Source organism: Bombus pyrosoma, linkage group LG2 (assembly GCF_014825855.1).
Source record: "Bombus pyrosoma isolate SC7728 linkage group LG2, ASM1482585v1, whole genome shotgun sequence".
NCBI lineage: Eukaryota > Metazoa > Arthropoda > Insecta > Hymenoptera > Apidae > Bombus > Bombus pyrosoma.
Window position 1 is genome coordinate 3,030,800 of NC_057771.1, and position 24,717 is coordinate 3,055,516.

At 39.7% G+C, this 24,717-nt stretch overlaps 1 protein-coding gene across 1 annotated transcript in view; it reads right to left on the reverse strand.

Annotated features, from left to right (window-relative positions):
• The window catches only part of LOC122573161 (netrin-B-like), a 111,860-nt gene extending 89,167 nt beyond the window's left edge, over nucleotides 1-22,693 (reverse strand). Inside the window, exon 1 of the mRNA XM_043739206.1 lies at nucleotides 20,415-22,693. Coding sequence (XP_043595141.1) covers nucleotides 20,415-21,774 — 1,360 coding nt within the window. The 5' untranslated portion in view covers nucleotides 21,775-22,693. The remainder of the gene's footprint in view (nucleotides 1-20,414) is intronic.
• Nucleotides 22,694-24,717: the final 2,024 nt, after the last annotated feature.

Sequence of the window (24,717 nt, forward strand, 5' to 3'; positions counted from 1 at the left end):
AAAATTAACTCGTACAATTAGCTACGTAGTTTAATATCAAACATCTTCCATATCTGTAAATTTGCAAATTCAATTTAAATGGAAGGCTCCTTTATCGTAGCGTTCATCGCACGTGCCTAACTGTAAAGATTGAAAACGGTGGTCATTTAACGTTCCATCTGGTCAAGATACGACAGCATCGAGTACTTATTAAAATTTTTGCCAACCGATTAACGCGTTAAATGATCGGCAGGTGATTCGATTATTTATTAGCGACTGATAGTCAGTGGAATTCCGTAACTCGATAATATCGTGCTCCACCTAACGTAACCTGCCACCTACACCATACGAGTTCATCTTATCGTGCTGCGTCACTGTCTACCTTCGGATACGAACAGACACTTTTGTACCTGCATCTTGGCAATCAGATAACAGAATCGACAGCTACGCGACATATCGAGCCAGTGCTTATTTTATATTTTTCCATTACGTTCAACTGGACTACATATCTTCATCTTAATATAGCGCAGTGTTTCACCCGGGATATGATATTTCCCTATGTCTTACTATTGAAAATGGTGTACTTCCTTTTAAAAAATAAATAAAGCTCGTTAAGTAATTAATTATCATCCATTCTTACTGATCTAATTAATTAAATTACTAGCATTAATATTAACTGACAGTATGAAACTTTAATATTTAATGCTTTCTTCAAATATATACTGACATATGTTATAATTCTAGTGGAATTAGCAAGATAATTGATTATCGATTGTTCGTTCCAACTGATTAATGAATATCTAAAATAAATTCAATTGTTGTACAAAAATAATATAAGGAAGAATAATGTTTAAAAAATTATTTAATGTATTTATCATTACGAAACATTTTTCAAAAAGGTACAATAACGTTGGTGAGATCGAACCGCATTTAAACACTCACAATCAAGGGTGAGAAAATAAACAACAAACGCAACCGTTTTCGTGGGCTTCCGAAACTCTGTTTATTTTCTTCCCTTCTGGATGCTCTCTTGGAACTCTCGATATCCCAAAGTCTAGAAGAAGTAAGAAAAGCAGAGGACCGTTTACTCATTCGACTACTACAACACACGTATCGGTTTAATCGTTAATCCAAATTCTTTGTACCCTTCTTTGTACGTCGCGTCGCCACTACTTCTACACTGTTATCGCGAAAACGAATTGTAAGAATATAACTCAGATGAATGTGACTTTCTTTTCGAACTTCTAATTCCAAGTATTTCACTTGTTAAATTATTAATTATTCCTTATTAAATCATTTATTAAATCATTTGTTAAGCTTTAACATTAACAGATTTAATCGAGCTGATGAACAAGCTTTTGGCAAAGCAGTAAAGTTACAAGCATTACAGAGGCTAACGCTTATCAAAAAGGACTATTTAACTTGTTCTGTCCAGTTGAAAGGTTAAAATGATGCTTTATATACGGGTTAGTTAACTGGCCGTACGAGAATTATATTTCAGCGATCATTTGTACACGTGGGAGATCGACGATTAACAAGAATATATAATACGCGATGGAACATTGGTTATTACTCCGACCATTATTTCTCTCAGCTCCTCAATGGATCGCTTTTAAGAGGATAAATCCTCTTCAAGAATGAATCTTTTTCAACTACGAAAGACACGAATGCCTTTGATCCCAGTTGGAAGAAAGTTCAGAGACTGTTCAACCGCGTCCAACGATTAATTTAATTTTTGATTTTACCATTGAATCCTTTCTTTTTGTTTCTACGTTATATTTATCTGTTAGGAAGTATGGGATGAAAATAACGACATAATTTACATTATTGGAGCCAAGAATAATGCAATATAACAAATATAAAAAGGAACATTCAACGGTTTTATTAACTTATATATTTATTTTCTAAAAGGTTAACATTTCTAAAAATTAATCCTTTACATTCCCAGGATTTTAATATTCTTATTATTTTGGCGTTAAAAATTCTTTAATCGTATTCAATGAAAATTGAGAATTAGGTAAAAACGATTGATGCAATGTCACATATCGCCATATGCGATGAAACAGAAAAGAAAACTTTATTTCTACATTAAGAATACTGTTACATAGACGAATAGAATTTCACGTTACCTGAGAGTTGTAAAGGCTTCATAAAACAAACTTTTTTAATCGAACCTCTTGTTTCATCTTCAATTTCATGCTTTGTTTCATTATACATATTCCATAATAATTTTAACTAAAACTAGAAAATAATTTTGAAATGACTTAAATTTATTACTTTCGATTATCACGTACCCTATATAAAAGCCAAAAACGAAGAAAGAAAAAAGAACCTGGATAATGCATCTGAATATAAACTAATCATAATATTATATCGATAACAACCGATAACCGATAACCGAAATCATGGCAATGATAAAAAGTAACGATTGCTTGAATGTACATAACAGCGAACATACACACTACTCACACATATGACCCATTTCGGGTTTATTCTGTTGTTTCATCTTCGAATGGATTAGTCAGTTGTGAGTTTACGCAGTTATTATCATTGTCGATTCTCTTCTTCTACAATCGTGGTTATGTGATTAAGCGCTCAATCTACGCAAGACAATGCGACGTCCCACCCGGTCAATTTATCGAACACCCACGAGGATCAAGGATACTTCCACATGAACGTGGCTCTCGTGAAGATAAGAAAGAACCGAAGGTCGCCCAGGTCGCTAAAGAGAACCTCTGGCTCATTCCCTGCCTTCACCTTTCCACGCCACCTTTTTGAATGATCATCCTTCAAGGATCGAAGTAAGTATATACCGAGTTCGTACTAACATTCTACTTTTTTACCTTATTCCTCCTTACCAATGTTACCAGCATTCACAAAATTCTCAAGCAGAAAATTTTATTTTCTTCAATACAGATGTTAATATAGATTTCGATGAAAAATATAAATTAGACATATATATGAGTTAAATATTAGACATATGTCATAACGCTCTGTAATAAAATTAAAAAAAAATTGTTCTCTTTTTTTATTTGTTATCGAATCGAATATATGTGAATATTTTAATTCCATTTTTGTTATTTATTATATTCATTAATTAATTTAATTGCACAATTTGCTTCATACGTAAATTAATAAATTGTAGTTCTCGAACCTAAACCACACTATTTTGTACAATAGAAAATTCTTCTTTGTACAATAGAAGTTTCTAAACCGAAGACTCCCATGGTTTAACTCCTAAAGAATGGTTTAAGGGTACCGCAAAGACTCGGGTTGGTACAGTTTCTTTCGACGTAGTGCATCTTTCTGCGGAACGCTGTCACGTGTTAGGAGTTATCTTTCGGTGGTCAGGGAATATAGTCTCCGGACGTAGGTAAAAATCCTGCGAACCGTGCAATCCCAAAAGTTTCGCAGTTCTCTACCAGTCTCTTTTTTCTTCCCTTCTACGCTTTATTCTTATTTCACTGCCACCCTCTCCCTTGCCGATTTCTCGCTTCGTTCTCCTTCACAGAATGATATAACCTTTCGTTTTCTGTCTATATTTTTATTTAACTTATATCGTTGAATAAGGTTTCAACGCTTCGAAAATGTTCTAGACATTGTTGTTTAAAAAAAAAAAGTTTAGTTTGTAAGTCACAGTTTATGGAATAAATTGAAATTATTCTAAGTTAACTCTCTCTTGAGAATCTTTAAACAGGAATTGTCAAGAATTGTTGAAACGTATCCCAGTAAAGGCGGCTATTAATTTCCAAGAATAGTAATCAAATCCTTCAATTCAATCCTCCGACAACCATATACCTTTAAACGAAAATTCACAATGTTCACAATGCAGCCGTAAGAATGGAAAGTGTATATAGGAATAAAATGCTGTATTTCGAATATAAATAATATCATTACTAAACCACGTTATTTCATTGTTACGATTAAGTACAACGATGAAACACGACAGAACAAGGAATAATAGCAGTTATCGTAGTTTATTAAAATTTGACGACGGCTATTTCAAGAAGTATGTTCCTGGTCTTTCGTGAAAACTGCAAGCCGTGCCCGCGAAACAAATCTTGTTGGAAAAATCACAAAGAACACGAGGCGAGAGGTAGTTTTGTTCAATCAACTCGCGCGGACGAATAATAGAGTTAGCGAGCGGCAGCCAGAAGTTTTTGCACCTTTTTAGCTTGCACGTCGACCACTTGATTAAAAGTTGGTGCTCGCGGTTCGTCTCTCGGCAGAAGTCTCTGACTAATTGTAAGAGTTACTGAAACGGCAACTCGACCTATTCAGACGGCTAACAGCTCAAACTAAATCTAGCAGAGAACGCAACGTGTTCTATGTTCTCCGACAGAATGAACGAACAAACGAACGAAAGTCGAACCGCGTCACGTATACACGATCGCGAATCGGCCTCACGTACCAACTTACCAACGTACCAACGTGCTACGGGCAGAGTTCTCTCTGATTGTGAGAAGAAGTAACTAGAAAGACTGAAATTCTGTTGGCATACGCGAAAGATCGCGGCTGATCCCCTGACACCGGTAATCGAGGACTAAACTTCCACAGCAGCGAATCAAACGAACGAGCGCTTCGCACTGAATAGCGATTATCGGGCACCGGTTTAGATCGAAGAACCAAAAAATTCTGCTTCTCTCTCGCCGCCTGCATCTATTGCTTCTCTGCCGCTCCTTCCTCCGCATCATCTTTCCTCCCTCGTTTTCTATCGATTGAACGGCATTACCGTTCGCTCTCTTCAATTATTCGAATCAGCTGAAACTACTTGATTCCCGTCCATTTCGTTCGTGGCAAAGATTTCAGCAAGCGGAATTTTCGAAATTCCGTTAACTCATATCGAGTCGATTTGAAATCATGCTGTTAACAGAAAGAAGAAAGGCGGAAACGCGATGCAGGAAAATATATGTATGTGGTTGCGTGGAATATGTATTTTCCACATAAAGTATCTAGTGGTGAATCTACTATACGTTACAATTATTTTAACGAGCAATAAGAGAACAAGTATCATATTGTACAAATGCTAATTGTAAAGCGAAATAAATATTTCTACTGTATGTATATGCATATTATAAAATTCGATCATTGCGTAAAATTTAAAGTAGCCGTGATTCACAAGCACGATAATGTATGAACGAAATAAAATCTACTAATATTAATTCATACAATGACAAAACATGGTTAGAGATTAGCTATGTTTTACGTAAAATGTCTATATATGATGTACGTAGTATTAACTTGAAACGGTGTTCTTCTATTTCCTGGTAAACGACTCTTTAAAAAAGAACATACGGATGACAATCTCTGTCTCTCTTGAATTTTCTACTTTTTGTAGGGTCAATAGCTTAACATATTACGTACGTATGTTTGTCAAAAAATGAAACTTGAATAAGAAATCGTTAAAAGATTAATAAATCGTGTCTGTTTAAAAAAGATAATTGAACCGCAAATTTAAGAGGAGCTGTTAAATGTATCGTGTTTGTAGAAAGTATGTAGGTAATGGTCCACATGAACCACAATGTCGGTTATTCCAAGAAACTTTACCGACATTCCACCAACAACTCGCGCAAAAAAAAGAAACTCGCAGCATACTTCGTACTTTCACAGACTAATAAAACGTGTAACTACGTAGACTTAATAAAATTATAAAGCAACAAATTAACAAAATATTAATATTTCAAATAATCATTAGCATATATTCGTATAATCGATTATAATACGATCCGTATATATGTATACCGTATACATTAGTACAGTTAGTAAGGTTGTCAGATTGTCAACAGCGAGGTTAGGCGTGCAATCTGAACTCACAGATCGCAAATAGCGATTTATTCATGCGAGAGGAACAAACAAATTCGATGACACTCCTACGGGCATGAGATCGTGCCGCTTTCTAAGCCACGGAGCTTTATCTAAATCGACAGGGCGATATCGGGTCGTCCGTTGTCTCTCGATCGACTCACCTCGAACGCAGCTAGCGATTCCGATACTTTCTACCAGTCAGATGTACTATCTTCTCGACGTGTAATCTCGACACGGTTCGCTATAACAATCCCCTACTGCTTTGATGATAACAATATGATAAGACGGCTTTTTTATTGAATAATAAAACGCCAGAGGAATTTTTCAGATCAACGCCAGATACCGGCTCGAATACCGTTTGAACATCGCGCGAAAACTTTTAAAATTCCTTCTATCTTCTGTGAAAGTGATTGAAAGATAGCACTGACGCGCCAACGCTATTCCTTCTATTACGAAATTAAATGCTAGATAGAGAAGGATAAGCTAATTTACATACATATTTCACCCTTAGTCTTACCATATCGTAGTAAAACAATTTAATAAATGACAAAGTAATTGTAATATCACAAAAAGAGAGACTCATTGTAAGATGTACATATTCGAACCTAGCTATCTATCTAATAATTATCAGGCACTTCAAATGTTTCTTGTAACCAGATCTTAATGATTAGCTAAACAATCAAAATATTAGAACCAGCTCTTTAATCCCAAGGTCAAAACAGAGCTTTTGTCGATCTAAGAAATCATTAACGTTACAGACATTCGCCCAATTCAGCCAATAATAGAATCACTTGAGCTTCGATCGATCGTTCCAATAGATCCAGAATTCCAAAAGCGTTTCGTGGCAATATTTGCCATACTGGCCGTTAAATCAATCTATTTCACGAGGTCCATAAAACCAATGAAATCATTGATCTCATTTCGTTCGGAGATCAAACGAAACACAATATTTATCTTGCTAAGAACTTGCGTTCTCGTGCGTTCCCCCTGATGAAGTGAAAATACGTATTATATAATCTATGTATGTACGATATATATATATATATATATATATATATATATCGTAATTTTGTTCACTACTCCAATTACGAATGGACGTTTGTAATATTCAATTACATTCAATTACAAAATCAAAATTTAATATTAAAGTTAATATAATGTACACGCGTGTGTTACATACTGAAACAGAAAGTAGTACTTTTACAAAATTACATATCATCGAATAAATTTTATGAAATATATACATTTTATGAAAAAATTAAGGAACACCAAGCAAAGGTTAATACAATTCTTGAAGGATAAAATTAATAATATAACAATCATCGTTGTTACTAAAAATTTTCTCTGATTATGCGAGCATTTTTATACTCTCGCGGTATATCATTACGAGTGTAAGGAAATAATCGCAAAAGAAGGAACGAAGATGGAAGATTGATTTATATGCTTGTTATATATCCGTAATAACAATAACCATGGCGAGAGCAATTCTCTGGTACACAGCACGGATTAACCTTTCCTAGAGCGTGTCTATCTTCGTCGTCAGACGATGAACATCTCTGATAATAATGTGCCAACATTAGGGTTTCCTAATTCCTAGGGTCACCTGTTCTAGTAGTTAATTTTGGTATTCTGATTTTATCGAACCGGGTGGTATTTCGAAATTGCGAATTTTTACGTTTCTACAAGCGACTATTAACATCAGAATTACCGCTATAGATACAAATACAAGAAACGAAGAGCGCAATATGGACGTAAATAACAATTTTACCAGAAATATCGAAACAATAGCGTACATCTTTAAAACAATTACGATATGAAACTTAGCAATTTTATAGCTTTTAATCTTTTAAACAATGTCGTCTTGCAAACGTAAATAAATTTCGATTTTATAGCGTATACGCGATAGCAATGGACAGCAAATGTAACTCACTCAAAGTGGATATGCGTGTACGTAGGTATGTAAGTAGGTGATTATAAAGCAGGCAGATGAATTTTGTTTAACGAGTATAGACGTTCGTACGATGGAAAAGGTTAAATATAAACTTACACTACCTTTGGAAAGAATGCAACGTTGGAAAAAGGAAAAGAAAAAAGGAAAAGGAAGGAAAAAGAAAAAAGAGTAGGATAGTCTGCATTAATGGGATATCTGTATTGTAACATAAACAGAAAATGCCGTTAAACCACGGATGGTAAGAGAGTTAAAAGCGACATGCAATTTCAAGATTGTGAAACTTGTCACGCCTCGGTAAGAGTTACACTACACGACGGGTAATGAAATTCTCGTGGAAACAAAGGTGGTTAAATGGGAAAGAGGGAAGATGGAGAAAGGCCAACGATGGGAAAGGAAAATGCGGGGAAAGAAAGACGAAGCAATGCCAAGCGAAGCAAAGCGAGGTAAAGCAAAACAAAAGGAGGGAATGGAAAGCGAAGTAACCGACAGAAAAGTCGAGGAGCGGTGACGAGACAAGTTCCATCGAACGGTTTCTAAAAGGCGATGCCAACGAGAGGCCATTTAAGGGAATCCTGGGCAAAGGTGTCGGTGACCTCGTTGATCCTTCAACTGGTTTCAAACGTAACCGCGGAGGGTTTTTTGTCGATTTTCGCTTTGTAAATCGCGACGAATGGTAACGAAGGAAAAAACGAGATCAGGGGCTCGTCTTCATCGATAAGAGGGGCTGGAGAGACAGTTTAAAGTTTAAGGTGTGCAAAAATAAAGAAGAGGAAGGAACGAAGCACGAAGACACACGGTGCAGCGCGGCGCGGCGCGGCGCGGCGCGGCGCGGCGCGGCGAGACAAGGAGAAAAGAGAAAGGGTAAATCGGTGGATGTCGAGCGTGCACACCGCGCATGCGTGCGCATGGGTATGCGGTCGCCGTTTATTTCGGGATGAGCGCGAACTCCCTATCCTTCCCAAACGACTGCAACACCGCCTCGTTATTGTTGTTACTGTCGTTGACTCGGTACCGTTGCCTTGCCAACTTCCACCCGGTTAACGACATTCAAATTGCGTCCCTCTACCACCCTGTGTTTCACCGTTCCGTATAACCTTTTTCCCTTTTGCTACTATGCCTTTCGTAAGAGAGATCGGTTCGAAAGAAAAGAGTATCTCGTAAGTCGTAAGTAAGTCGTAAACTGTACGCCGTGAACGATAAATGTACCGCCACCCTTCGAAAGTACTTACCTCGAGCAACCCTCTTCTTCAGTCACTTATCCTCGGCGGCATCGCTAATTCGATTCCAATTTTCTTACAACCACTAATCTTCACGATGGTAAACGCAAATAATTTACAATTCAGTTGATAAACGATTAAACAGACGCTAACTTGATTAAAGTCGCATTAAACGTAAATACTATAAATCTCATTTTACCTTAAACAAAAGTGTACACGAGTGGGAAAAAGCGCACAATGAGAAATATATCCTTTTATCGATACACTAGGTCTCGTTGTCAAACGAACGAACTAAAATTCATCACGTACATAGTTATGTATACGTATATGTACATGTGTATACCTATACATAAATAATTTTTTTTCGAGCACGCGTAATCGTCTAGTATTATTGAAAAAATTGGTTACATTGAAAACGTTTATGGAACGTATTTCTCTTGACCACGACGACATTGGCAGCCCATCTCATTTTATCGAATTATCGCTGATTTGCGCGATACGCGGTCCGTTTCAGGTACAAGACGCGAGAAACAGTCCATTTTTAAAAGAAACGCGGGTATTTCTATTCGGGTAGGGAAAACGGGTAGAGCAGCGATATTGCACAATTTACGTACTATACAGCATCGACAGCTACGACTAATATTTTAATATTTGGTTGCAAGCATACGTGCGTGCGCGTCTTTAGAGAGGCAAAATGGCGCGAAAACCGGAGCAAAAGAGAATTTGGCAAGGCATAAAAATCGTTGCGCCCTTTCCATGCAGGTATGATAGGTTTGGCAAGGAGGCGACTACGGAACGAACTAGAAGCCGTGCCACACCGCAACGCATCAGTCACAAATCAGTGATAATAAGTGCGCGTAAATCGAACTTAATTCGCGGAAGAAGTTGCAAAGTGAAGAGAAACAGCAGCTAAAAGCGATGCGAATCTTCGAGCGAGAATATCCGCAAATCGCGGAAGCACCTGTGCACCAAAGAAAACGTGTCCACCGAGTCGCAGAACAAGATCGTGAACGCGTCCGTATCCGCGTGTATGAGAGTGCGTGCGCAGTGTGCAGTGTGCAGTGTGCAGTGTGCAGTGTGCAGCGTGCAGTGTGCAGTATGCATGCACATGCGTGTATACGTGCGTGTGGTAATGGTAATGCGTACGCGTAGACGGGAGGGAGAACGCGTGGTGCACTCTCGAGACACCGTGTTTCACGGCAGACCGCGTGGCAGCTCCTGGATTTATTTATACGTCTCGCGTACCTAGCTACATACATACATACATACATACGAACGAGCCTGTGGTTCGCGCCGCGTTCGGATAAACACCCTGCGCGCTGCGCCAACTATCGCCTGTATTTATGGACGTCCCAGCAACCTTTCGATTCGGGACGCAACTAACGCGAATTCAAATTTATGCTCACCTGGCTCACGCTCCAAGTCTCTCGGATTACCACTGAAGTTTCATCAACCCTTCGTTCGATCGTTCCATAATCTTTGACAAACTGCACCAACCGTAAGGCAAATGATAGCGGAGTAGGATTACATGCTGATGCTAACTTTAAACGAGTTTACATTCGTATTCGCTTCGATTCGTAAGTTATTATTCTTCCGGTGGCAAGTAGAGCTGGCAAGATAGAGAGTAACATCGAATCTAACCCAAACTGTGGCGATTATTTATGAGAAAAAGATACTTCGATCGAAAGTCGAGGACAGAAGAGACACTCAAACGGTAGGTAAATAACATTTCGTACTCACTACCGGTCAAAATCAGTTTGTTATTTGTTCAACGCGATACTTTTAATGTCTTACGAAATGAACGCACGCACTTCCTGATAACTATTCGCTTTCACACACTGGTGCTACCTACAGTTTCTTAAATCGTTTCACCTATGTAACAGGAAATAAACGGGACAACAGTTTCTCGTATCGATCTTGCTGTGCGATATTTTCACGACGAATTCTCAGAATCCTTGAAAGTTATAGCATAGCATAGCATAATCGCAATCTCTTACATAATAGTTACGTAACAACACTCGTGTAAGACTTAAAGAATTTCGTAATTACAAACCGTCGTAATTTCAAGACTGTCTGCATCATCTCACGAACAACAGACTGCATGGCAGTATGTATCTGAATCTCTATCTTCTGCCAGAGAACATGTTTTTCTTTTTACATCGTATTGCACTGCGTTCAGAAATATCTTCCAAACGAAAATGTCGAAGATTTTTTTGCGTAGAGAAGATACATATCTGCCATGATCCTCGAGGACAAATCGCGAATTGAGAACATTTTACACGCATTTGCAATTTGCGATAGAAGCTTGAAATCGAAGCGCAACGGGACGTAGAATTCGATCTAAGTTTATTGTTTCGACGATATTACCATTCGTCGTAATGCTAACACTTGCTTTTCTCTGGCATTACCTTCAATAATGCTACTTGATGTATTTTAATAAATGAAATCATATCCAAGAATTTTACTATTTCCTCCGATATCTTTCTCCTTTTTTAAGTATGGACGCTACATAGTCCAAAAATTGTCAGGAGAATTCTGTGATAGTTAACCCCGGTGTAAGTAATTTTGAATTTCTTCGAGAACGTTTAGAATCGAGCATCGTTTGTTCTTGTACCCAACATATGTTACTCTACTACAACTCATATGTTATTCGCGTCCCGTAGCATTTGACAGAACCTTCGCGACGGTCGTTTGCGTGGTCGACGACGTTTCTGAAATTAAAACCGTGAAAAAATTCAGCACCCGAATAGAAAGACTCGTGGAATTTCCAAGAGAGGAAATCGGAAGGGCGCGATTCGGTCCGGCGAGAAGACGAAAAAGGCGGGGCAAACGCGTGGTACGCGCGCGAAATTCACTACGGGGGTCGAGCATATTCTCCGTGAAGCTGATTTTCTCGTCTTGCGGTGTAAATCTCGAGCGCATATGCAATGTATGCGTAGGTATGCGCAACTCGATCGTACGTACGGTCTACGGTGTACAGTGTACAGTGTACAGTGTATAGTGTGCAGACACAAACGCGAAAATCGAGGCGGTGAAAAGGCCTCTCATGCGACCGATATATGTACATATTTCCTTTTCTCTTGGCCGCGACTGTAGCCACGACTGCAGCCACGACTGCAGCCTCCACCAAACACGAATGCATCGTATACTCCGACAACCAGACCGGACCAAATTCAAATCGTTGAAAGTACACTTTGTGGTTCTACGACGAATAGCAACGATCCTGTTACGGTGAACTTGAACGGACCCTTTGAAACTCTTAGCCAGACCAACGACTCGATATCGGTTTGTTAAAAATAATGTATCGAACAGGCCTTCGGTCATAAGGATCATGCATATCCAACCATTGACTTTCCGCTAGGTACAAAATTACAGAGCCGTATCATGTTTGTTTCAATTTTTATTCATTCTATTCGTATTATTCGTTTTACAAATACCACTCTGAAGTTTATTATACCGCATGCATTTATTTAAGATCACGATAGCGAATTTTCAATCAACCATCTTCTCTATGAAAAAAACCTGTTTTAATCCTTCGTAAACGTAATTTTTTAACATGTATTTATCTTGCCTGTCACCCCAAAGGCAATCATCGTCACAGCTGTCTCATCAGTCTAGTCGTCGAAACATTTATATCTTAAAAAGGAAGTAAATATCTTCGAAACGAACTTACACACTCGCGTATACTACTGAAGCAACAGAAAAAATGAAAAAGAGATCGAGGGTGGAAAAGAAAAAGAAAGAAAGCAAGAGTGGGTGAAAGTGAGAGGGGAAGAAAGAACCATTCATCTGAAAGGTCGCGACGACTCCCATTCATGCAAAGCGCGTCGGCCTCGCATCGCGAGGAAGAATAATCGTTGTACGTTGTACGTTGTACGTTGTACGTTGTACGTTGCACGAGTGTCGCGTCGGCGTAAGACCACGGGGACCGGGCAAAGAATAACATTTGTGCGGTCCCGAAACGTGTCAAGAAAAAAGGAGCACTTAGAAGTGAAAACAATCCGTCATACGACTACCATTTTGATCTTGTCGAAACTGTCGAAAGAAAGAAAGTACGTACCTACTCATTATCACACAATTGAATCCTTTTTCTCATTTATAGTTTGCTTTAGTTGCAAACATCGTTTTCTCCAATAAAACATCCGATAAAAGTAAACTTGACTTTTACGGGTTATTTCGTTGCTTAGTTTAAGGACTAATGGGACGTAATGATTTATACGTACATAAAAATAATGAAATAGTAAAAAGTTTCTCTCGTTTTATAAGGAAATAATAGATGCACAACATTTTTCGTCCTATATTATTTTATTGAATTATGTATGATCCATTTTGTTCTATCGGAACAAACGGAACGGAAGAAACTTTTGGAACAATCATTAATATATGCATAAACCTGATATCTACCTTCGTATCCGTTTCTCACAAGTAAACCGTCGTAATTACTTTCAACGCTCAAAAAAAAAGGAAAAAACAAGGGATTGGCGATGAGACGCAATGATGAATCTGCGTAGCAGTGAGAACGAGAACGAAATTGAAGAGGTGCTCGTAATTAAGTGGTCGGTCAAGGTGAAACGTAGCAAAGGAAATTCGAGACAATTTCCTCGCAGGAATTGAAAAAGTAGAATACTCGAGTATAGGAACGCTGCGATGGCGAAGAAATACTCGGCTGGTTTTTACAAGGAATCAACGCGCACCGGGTGCGTTCAAGTTTTCGAAAATCTCCATCAGAGAGGGGTAAACGTGCATGCTTTTTATGGAAACGACAACAACCTCGCCAGACGATGCCAACTACCGACGAAACTCACGAAACCCTCGAATCGCGGCAAGAAGTGTCCAATTTAAAATGTAAATTGCACCGGATATTTGGCATATCGCGGTGCGCGCTGCGAAATGGCTGCGAAATTAAAATGTAATTTAATTCGAACTCCCTTCCTTCGTTTCGTCACCCTGTTTTCTTCCTTGCCTCTCTTTCCTCTCGTTCCACTCTTTTTTTTTTTTTCTTCTCTCGTCTCTGTCACGTATACACGTACTCTATAGCTGAACGAAAGCCGTTTACGTTTATCTACACAGCGTACCACCTTCTTTATCGATTCCCCGTCTCTCGAACGGTATTTCGTCTCTTCTTTACAAGTGCATTTCACAACGACTACATATTACCCGTTCCACCACCACGAAACTACCTCGTTGTGTCCGCAGCGAAGGACTATGATTTCTGATTTCTCTATTCGTCACGCGACATAGAAACGATGCAACTTTTACCAAAGCTTATCATTCTTGCTACTATTATCGTTAACCCCTGTTGTCAGTCTTTACGTACAAACGCCAAATTTTGCTACTTTAAGCATACTTAACGTATATATTTGCAACAAATTACGTATGCAGATATAGTCTAATCGAATCTCAAAATATCTTTATATTTACCTGTATAAATATTTTGAAAAATCCGTATCCTTCACGAAAGATATATCTCTACATTTAAAAGACCAACTACATACGTACGTAGATGTACCTATTTCTATAATATTTCTATTATATTCTATTATATTCTATAATATTTATATCAATACGTCTCCGAAATTTCACTTTATTCCATTATTATCACCTATTATAGAAATAGTTTCTCAATCAGTACGTACAATCATAATAACGTTAGTTACAAGTTCTTCGATTATTCAACATGCAGAAGAATGCGATGAATTTTCGGCTTGGAAAATTAAAATTCTATCAAGAACTTAACGTTCTGGAGATATACTTCTCCATTGCGTGTGCTCTGCTACGAATATGGAGATAGATTAAATATTCGTAAATAGTTGTTAACAAAAAATTGGCCGACGCGACGCGACGAAAAAGGCGACGCGATCCAAGCTGTATTCCTACGGATGCCATAGGCAAGCACTCATAACCATCACCATAGCAACCGTTTAATTGGAAAAGGATCCCCGTAATAAAATCGTCGAGTGTTTCTGTCATTCACGTAATTGTTCACAGAAGGGCGCGACGAATTTCAGGCTAAGCCTCTTCATCGTTTTCTTCTTTGACTGAAATTTCTGTTGGCAGGCAGGTACATTTCTAGCTGAAACTGGTCGCAATCTGCACTGTTTCTTTTACGTAATTCCATTCTTTTTCAATTGTCGAAGTTTAGTTTTCGATCATCTAGGAATCGATGTACGTTAAAACAAGATCGGATAGGTAATTGCACTCAAAGAAAGAATGTACCGATTTATACTCTGCAAACACATATATACATACGCTTAATAAAAAACATACACAGAAACGTACATGAATACCTATACGAAACATACCCTATTTAAGTATGCTCGCGTCGTTTGATACCTTTTTCAATCTCTATCATCATTTCAGTGATATAGCTCCGTCCAACTGTACAACTGTACAACTGTACGAAACACTCTGTGTACAGCTCTGCAGCTACAAAAACGTTCCTATTTTCTTTATAAATTACTAATTACTACCTATCATTTACAATTTAATTATTTTGCATTATATTATATCTTTTTACGTTGCAAAATTTTGCATATAGTGTACCGTTTGCTACAAAATCTTGACAAATTCTCTATCGAATTGTTACACGTTAATGGTTAACGTCAGAATACGATAGTCCACTAACTACAACGAAAATACCCTGGTGCGCAAAACGTTTTTAAAAGTATTAAACGAGAGAACTATTAACAAAAAAAAATTGGATATACTTAGCTATGATACGAATAAACGAGAAACGACACAGAGAGAAGGGCAGGAAAAATGGCAACGGAAAGCAAAAAGAAAGAAAGGTATGAAAGAGAAAGAAAGGAAAAGGAAAGAATGAAAGAATAAAAAAGGAAGGAAAGCACGGAGCAAGGATTACGGTACATATGCATGTATATACAGATACGCGTATAACTACGCGTCGTATAAACATAAACGAACCCTTGAGAACATAATTCATTGCCGTAAATAGCGGTTACAGTTTACAGCGTTCCGTGTCACATTAACGGCAACACACCTAGGCCCCCCGAGATCTGTCCTTTTCCACCTTTATCCAACCGAAACCTTAAAAATCAATTTACAGGAAGATAACAAAAGCGTGCATTGACATGAAATAAATCGAACGAAAAAAAGTGAAACCATGTTCCAAGTTAAACACTCCTATTAACCGAGGTCGTATTCGAATCGCGGAATTCCCTGTAGAAAATGCGAACGAGATCGTCACGCGAACTGAATAATTCACGACTGGTAAAAGATCGATTCCGAATCAAACGTTAAATGTACTAAGTCTATGAATGCTTAAACCAATCAATGTTAGATTATCTAGAATCTACGAATTTCGAATAGTGTCCAGATTTTAGCTGTCTGGTACAATCGAGCCAATACTACCTATTAGTGAAAAATCTTACAAGTCACCATAAACATAGTTACGAGTCACCGTTATACCTACTAATCAATTTTCTTACATAGATATAACGGTAAATTTAGCAATAAACTTTCACGAGTAAATATTACAAATTGATCGATGAAAATTCATAAATCATTAAGTGATCAATTTGGAAGAAAGAGTTCGTTTTCCAAGCTCTGCAAAAATTTTACGATATAAAGTTTAACAATTCATAAAACTGCGATCATTATGCAATGAACGCTTACAAAGCGTATTACTAACAATATCAATCATCTAACTTGAAATTTGCAATCTGTCAATCTCTACTATATACGTAATAGTGTTAGTATCGATAAGGTATTATGTGAGAAGAGCTTGTTAGTGGAAATGAAACAAAGCAGCAACGCAAAGAACGATTATTGTAAAGTTGGTACAGTTTCACAATAGTAAGAAACCATTAATTGAAAAATTAGAGAATCGCTAAATTAACAGGCCTGCCTGAACAGCGAATACCGAACAGAAAAGGACCTGGAAATCTCATATTTCCACGAGACACATACAAACGTACATACGTACATCGTAAAACACATACTGCCGCTTGTACTACTCAAACTGTAAACTCTAGCATATGTTACTTAAGCGCTTAAACGGTGTTAGCTTGTGTTGCAAGAACAAAAAGGCGTGCAGCTAGGAAACATTGAAAAGAACTGGAATTACTTTATATTGCGGCGTGTACATTTGCCAGAAAGGGCACAGACGCTGCACGTACAAGAGTAAAATTTACGGGCCTTATCCGTTTCCCGTCTCTTTTCTTTTTCTTTTTTTTTTTTTTTTTTTTTTTTTTTTTTTTTTTTTTTTTTTTTTTTTTTTTTTTGCACCGATTCGTGTATACTATATTACCAAAGCGCTGCTTGCCATAAGCATGACATTTATGAGTTCTGTCCTCAGTGTACTTCATACCTCATAATATATTGTTCATATTTTATACATTTGTACATACTTATATACATATAGTACATACCTATACAGAGAATGCACAATGTAATTCACTATATTGTATTAAAGCTATCAAATTACAGATATTTTTTTTAGCATAGCGTTTATTTGTTGTACTATTTTCATTTATTTGCCGTATCTCTGTATCTAATATTAATCAAGAGTCTAGCGAAAACTTTTAGAGCACGTCTCTATAGTAACATACATTTTGAATTGTACATCCGTTGCACCGGTTTTCTCTTTTTAAAATGTTACGAATGAGATTGAGTGGACATAACCACGATCGTTTAAATAAGTTTTAAACAGTTTCAAAAAGTGAAATAGCTGAAATACCTGTCAAATTTTTTCATATCTTTTTAATTAACAACGACATGCAACAATTTCCCAAAATTATCGTTTTTCGCGACATGAAATCCTGTACGGTAAAAATTTTACTTCATTTCCTCTACGAGTGTCCAATATCTATAGATGTATCTATGTGTAATCACAGAATTTGTTATAACAAATGTACTTGATCGAGTAACGATAATTAGTTTTAGCACGAACCAAACGGATTCATTGGTTCTTAAGAGTGTTTCAATTATTGCAGTTATTACAAGATGCGACCAGGGATTCCGTTTCGTTCTCATTTATACATTTTCACTGGAATCAACAAATGGGAAATTTCATTTGGAGATATTTCACTGAGAATTGCCAATTACATGGTAATACGTGCTTACTAGCATAAATTGGTCAGATCGAATCAGTCTTCTGCCATGTAATAATTGGTATTAACAAATCAAATCTATTTTCATCAAGCTATTAGAAACTATCAATCTGTCTATTTTATTAGTAAGCAGATACATATCTACTACGAGGCAACATGTGGATAACGTTAACGCTTTTAATATTTTTAATATTTCTCTACTAAATGCATATAAAATTGATAAAAAAGAAGGCAAAGAAACGAAGTAGGAGCACTTTTCATTTTTTTTACTAGATAGATATTCAAACTATAAAATGTAAGAACTTTTAATGTTCTACGGTAACGTTATCCAGTAAAGAAGTGGTAAAATAATGTTTTGAAATGTGAATCACTTGAAAAATCTTGAATAATTTTCAAAATAATAATATATCCTGTGAAAGTAATGATCGATTAATCTGTTACTTGGAATCGAAAAGTTTCGAAAGTCGTCGTTCCCGTTTCGCAACACTTGCGCGTCTATCGATTCTATGTATTAACACTTTTTCGAAATAGAAAGCGACATAGAATAAGATGAAAAGATATTTTTAGAATTGAAAAGCCGTGACTCTAAACGTATTTCTTCAAAAGTTGCATACAATTTCAAGACATTTCATTGTACATATTTCCAACGAAAAGTTCATTGGTTTACAAACAGGTACATAGTTGATACATTTATCGACGTCTAATCGTTAAAATCGTTGAAAAAAAAAATGCTACAACACTGATGTCGCGATATTCCGTAGCCGGCGCGGATCGCGATTGTCGCGCGAAGAGGGCATCCTTTATCGATTCGAAACGATTTTAGAGGGTGGTTTGCCCCTGACGTTTTTGATTTGAGCATACATCCTCGATCCGAGTCTCGAGGCAACGCTTCGCCGCTTCGAATTAAGGGGTGAACCGAAAGGAGTGCCCCCACGCCCTACCCCTAGGGTCGACTCACGGACAAAACAGAGAAAGGGAGTAAGAGATGGAATCACGAAGAGTGAAACGGAGCACGGAGAATCGAGATACGAGTACGAGAATCCAGAATGGAAGATGCGGAACGAAGGACAGAGGAACCAGTCACCGAAACGAAACGAGAAACGAACTCTTCGTCGTGTTCATTTTCCATCGTTTTAAGCGGTGCGTGACCAAATAATCACTCCCAGTAGTCAATATATACAAATAAAATTTTCTATCGTTCGATATACATACATCTATATATACGTACCTATATAAAGTATCAAAGATAAAAAAGACTCTTATACCGATTTTTAATTTTGCACACACACACACGGTGACAGATACGAAGCGTAAAAAAGATTTCTACTTTCGGAATCAACCGTGTATCAGCTGCTGTAACAGTTGAAAATCTGAGATCAGCGGTAATTACGCATCTTAATATGCTTGAAAAGCCTAAGAAAGGTTATACCTATACACCTACTCGTACATCAACGAAGAATAGATACATAAATGGTGCAAATTGCTTCGACCTTTCAGAAATATGGATACGTTCTAAAGACACAGATGTCTTTTCGATGCTTTGTCGTGTCTCTTCTCTCATTTTAAATAGAAATCGGATCTCTTATAGATCATAGGTATGTACGCGACTTTGCGACGTCGGAATTTGTTCGCCAGGAAAATATTTTGAATGAAATATAACCGAGATTGAAAGTAATCGTAATCCCATAGGTACTAATGAAAATGTTCATTTTGTCGGAATATGGGCACCCGTTACATTTGAAACTGCGTCCTTTCGATTCTGGGTTATGGGTAATACGAGACGACTTACAGCCAGAGCTTGGAGAGAATGCGCAACTCGTCAAAATATCTATACGTTACTCGTTAATCAGAAATATTTATAAGAAATGTACACCGTAAATACCGTAACAAGATGTAGGATACTACGTATACCACGGAGTACAACACTCGGACGAAACGAGATAGCGCAACCATGCATACGCGCTTTATAAATAAAATAAATTGAAAGTTAGTTAAACGATCAAGACACAACTTGATTGTAAATCGTGAAAAATCGCTATGAATGAACATCGGAAGCACCTTACGTGCGTATAAATCTAAACTATTTGGAACTATTTCGAGAAAAGCTGCGGTAATCGTTAAGTATGGCTCGTACACGGGCACGCGAATACTAAGTGTTAAGCACACACGTGTCACGTGGAAACGGCGGAGGATCAACGGAAAAGGTACCGGCACGGCACGGCACGGCACGGCACGGCGCGTCGCGGCGCGGAGCGTCGCACGTTGGAACCGTTCTAGAAAACACTCAGTTCCAAGTAATCGAAGAAGCTTGAAATTCGATTCGATTCGAATCGAGAGACTCGAATTAGAGATTGGAGATAGTCGAGAGAAGCTTGTAACAGAGAGACTAACCTTTGCATTCGTTGGCATCTCTGGCAGTGGCTCGTGCCCATGGTCGATCGAAGTGGAACGGGCGACACCTCTCGCAGTCTCTGCCGGCGGTGTTGTGCCTACACTCGCAGGCGACCTCGCCGTCCTTGCCTTGGATGCACCTTGCCGCGTGGCCGTTGCACTTACACCTGCCGCCGACGGCGAAATCCGAGACCGCGTAATGATGAGCCAGCGTGCTGGTCCCATGATTGCTGGCGAGGGTGCTGCTCGTACTGGTCGAGACGGTGACCGCCGCCGCCGCTGCAAACTCGCTCTCATCGTCATCAACCGCGTCGTTCGATTGCATCTCTTGCGGCGCGATAACCTGGTGTACCGAGGGCAAAGCGGTCGCCAATGAATCGAGCAAACCTACACGAGCCGGGCTCTTCTGTTGATTCTTCAACCTCTCTTCTCTCTCCCTCTCGCGTTTCGCCAACTCCTCGAGGCCGAGGCCATGATCGCGATCGTGATCGTCGCCAGTTCCACCTAGTTGCAAGACTTGTTCCTGCGACGGCTGCTGGGGCATGTGAAGCCGATTGAAGACGACACGAACATCGGTCGCGGTAACCCAATCCTGGAGAACCGGCGAGTTATCAAAGTCGGAAGCCGACGGGCGGCCCTCGAGGGTGCTGAACGCGATCCTGCCGACGGGCGCGAGGCCGTTACCACCGGTATATCGATGACTGTCGGTGCATCTGGCCTCTTGCTCGTTCGCCTTTGTGATGGTGGCGCGATTCGGTCTGCCGTATACTCGCCGACATTGAGACGAATAGAACTGGAACGGTTGCCACGTCTTCCCGTAGTCCATCGATTTGTAAATCGCGATCGAGTCCGGCTTGGCCGCTTTTGGACAGAATTGCAGGCTGACGTAGGTCAGTTCGTATTTCTTTCCTAGAGAGAGGGTCAAGGTCACATTGTCTGGCGGTGCGGAGAAACTCTGGGAGGTGACGAGAGGCTCGCTTCGCCAGCAGGTCACGTTGTTGGGGTTGCTCACATCCGTGAGGTAGCTCGCGGGAAATCGACGTCGCGGCGTGCTGTCGTCGCAGATGTGGCACTGACCTATACCCGTGCTACCACCCGGCTGTTCGATCACGTCGCAGTACCTCGTGGGCCCGCCGCTTCCACAGGTCGACGAAGCCTCCACCGCCGCTCCAAATGCCGCGTTCACAAAATTCGGGATGCATCGACGCGGTCTATCCTCGTCGTAGCACGGATCCGACGGATGTTGTTGGCTCGGGAATGTCTTCGCGTAGATCTCGCTACCCGCCAATGCGTTCCCGCAATCGAACAGAATCACGCCGCAGACGATTCCCAACAATCGTGCCTTTGCTCCACTCTTCATCTTCGTCGAGTTTGTTCGCGCGCGATACGACTTCTCTCTCCCTCCCTCTCCCTCTCTCTCTCTCTCTCTCTCTCTCTTACTCTCTCTTACACACCTCCTTCCCTTCTCTTCCCTTCCCTTCCCCGCCCCTCACCCTCCCCCACAGCCCCTTGCTGTGTCACCTACGCACAAACCGTCCTTGTCTCGTTCGGCGATTATTTCCTCGCTCTGTTCTTCTCTCGGGTAAAGCGACACCGTTCGAGTTTTCGATCCTACCGAGTTTCGAATCGTCGATCCTACGCTTCTCTCCTGCTCGTCATATCGACCGATCGATTAAACTTTCACGATCAGAGTGTCGATGCCCACCACGAAGCCGCTCGCTTCGATTTTTCTTCCTGTTCGCATTATACCGGAGGACTGGCGAAAACAAAAGCGGTCCCGCTTGCGAACCACACGCGTTCCCTCCTTCAAGACTAGACTGGAAGATCTTCGATTCGAATTTCGTCGCGATAGCGATCGCGATTTCGAAACGAATTTTTCCAATGTTCGTTCAACAAGGACGATTCGACACAGGCTAACCAGCTTCGATATATTTCATCGAGCGTCTCGCGCAATCAGGTGTATTCGATTTTCAAGCGGAACGCGCGTGTCAATTTCATTCCTAAGCGAGCCGTGCAATTGTAACGAGTCGGGGGCGCGTGCGCGTGTACACGCGACGGCTGCGTTTCAACATGAAGCGAATCGTATCTCGGAAAGACGGAACACGGAACACGGTACACGACGCGCGGCTCGCCACACGATCCGAACCAGCGCGATGCGATGCAATGCGATGCGATGCGATGCGATGCGATGCGATGCGATGCGATGCGACGCGAAGAAAAACGAGAAACCGACGATCAACGATCCTTCACCGACGGCGGCTCGCCGCTAACTGAATCACCGTCCTTGCACGGTGTGCATCCGAACTGTTCCGATTCCCAGTCCCTCTCTGACTCGCGCTTCTCCCCACCTTCGCTCTTCTCTCGCTCACGGCTCACGGCTCTCCGAGCCTCAGTCTCCCTCTCTTTTCCCTTTGACCGTCGGCTCGCATCCTCTCATCCAAGACCAATTCCTCTTCGGCCAATCCGGCGACGCCACTACTCGCAACCACCCCACTATTCTACTACGCGTTCCGCCACACTGGAACGAGCTTCGAGGATCCAGCAGCCACGCCGCGCCGCGCCACGCCGCGCTACCGGAAACCAACCGACCACTGGACCAGCGAACGATATTCTCTTCGCTCCTCTTTTCACCCCTTCACCTCCTCCTATCATTCCTCGCCGCCTCGACTCCTTGCGTTTACTTCAAGGAACATCGGTCCGATGAAATTTTTGGAGGGCTGCAACAACTTTCAACCAGGATCATCGTTAACCTTGATCGAGCCTCCATTTTGCTCGATTTTCGCTTAGACCGCGCCTTACCTGCGAGTCCATCTACTCTCTATGTATCTTCATCGTTAACACTCCGTCACAAGATTTTCCCTTGTTCGCGAAGACAATTCGATTAATTAAGATTACATGCGATCGTAATTTTGATTCGCCATGGAGAAATTAGGAGCTGATAGTTGCTACAACACATTGGTCGAATATGTTCGATCTATTAGTTACACATCGTGGATAAAACTAATTCATTAACGATCGTGTAATTGGAGATATTATCAAGGTACTAGCACTGCTAACCTGTTAATTAGTTAGCGTTAGATCACTAACAGGTTCGCCAATCTTCACCTGAAAACGAACAGTACCGTACACAATAAGGTAATATTAGCTTGGCCTTCCTGTAATTTACTCTCTATAATTTTCTCCCTTAACTACGAAAGAATGAGATAATTCGTGTTACCCATGAAATTGACCATAGGTATATGTGGCTGGTTTACGGAAATAGCAATTTATCGCTTTGCAACAAATAAGGTGTGAAGACACGACAAGTGCAAATATAGTTTTCAAAGGAATGATCTGTCGTCCTTTAAAAGAGATATATATATATATATATGCCTATCGAAAAGATAAGCACGGTGACGAAGTGGGGAATAAAATTATAGTTTAGAAGAGGTTGAGGTCGAGAAAAGCATTTCTTAGCGTAGGGTTTGTTTCGCAATGGTCATGCCAGAAAGGAGACGGAGGTTCCTTTTCCTTTCCATCGATTCGATAGGAAGACAGGTCCTGGTGCTTGCATGGATTATGGAGCGGGTTCTCCGAGGGTCTATTGGCCGAATTGGCGAGTGGAAAAAAAGCAGAACGGGAATGCAGCAGATACGGCGCGACGTTGAAAAGCAACAAAGACAAGATAAAAAGAGAGAACGGCCGAAACTTCCGTAGATCGTCACGCGATGCCCACCTCGAAGAAAGTCTCTCGTTGGTTTCTACGATCTCCGCCAATTAAACACAGCATCAAATTTTTTCAAACGAACAAATTCGGTAGTTTCTACAAAATCTCCGATCAACCGATAATCAGCATATGTCACATTGATTAAAATATTTTCATTTTCCTACGCTTCTTCCCCTCATTCTTCTCGAATACAATTTATATCGTTAAATCAGTTACCCTATACTGCGGTTGCTATTATTCTCCTTAAAATAAGTTAATTGCCATGCGATTGTGTATATCTATATGTTATTTACTAACGCGATTGAATATAAGTAACTTGTGCGATATTTTGTTACTAGGATTTCCATATAAATTTTGTAAGAGAATTCATTTGATAGCACTGAACTATATGAATACGAACAACAACAACATAATACACGTTTTACCAACTTATTTTTTGGAATTTTTATTATTTCAAAATGGAATATTTTACTTTCCAAGTGCTTTTAATTTTTCTTGCAATTTCTACAAACTTTATTATACATATACCTACCATCTATAACCATGTACACATAGGTATACATATGTATATAAGATTTACAATTACTCTTTGTATTA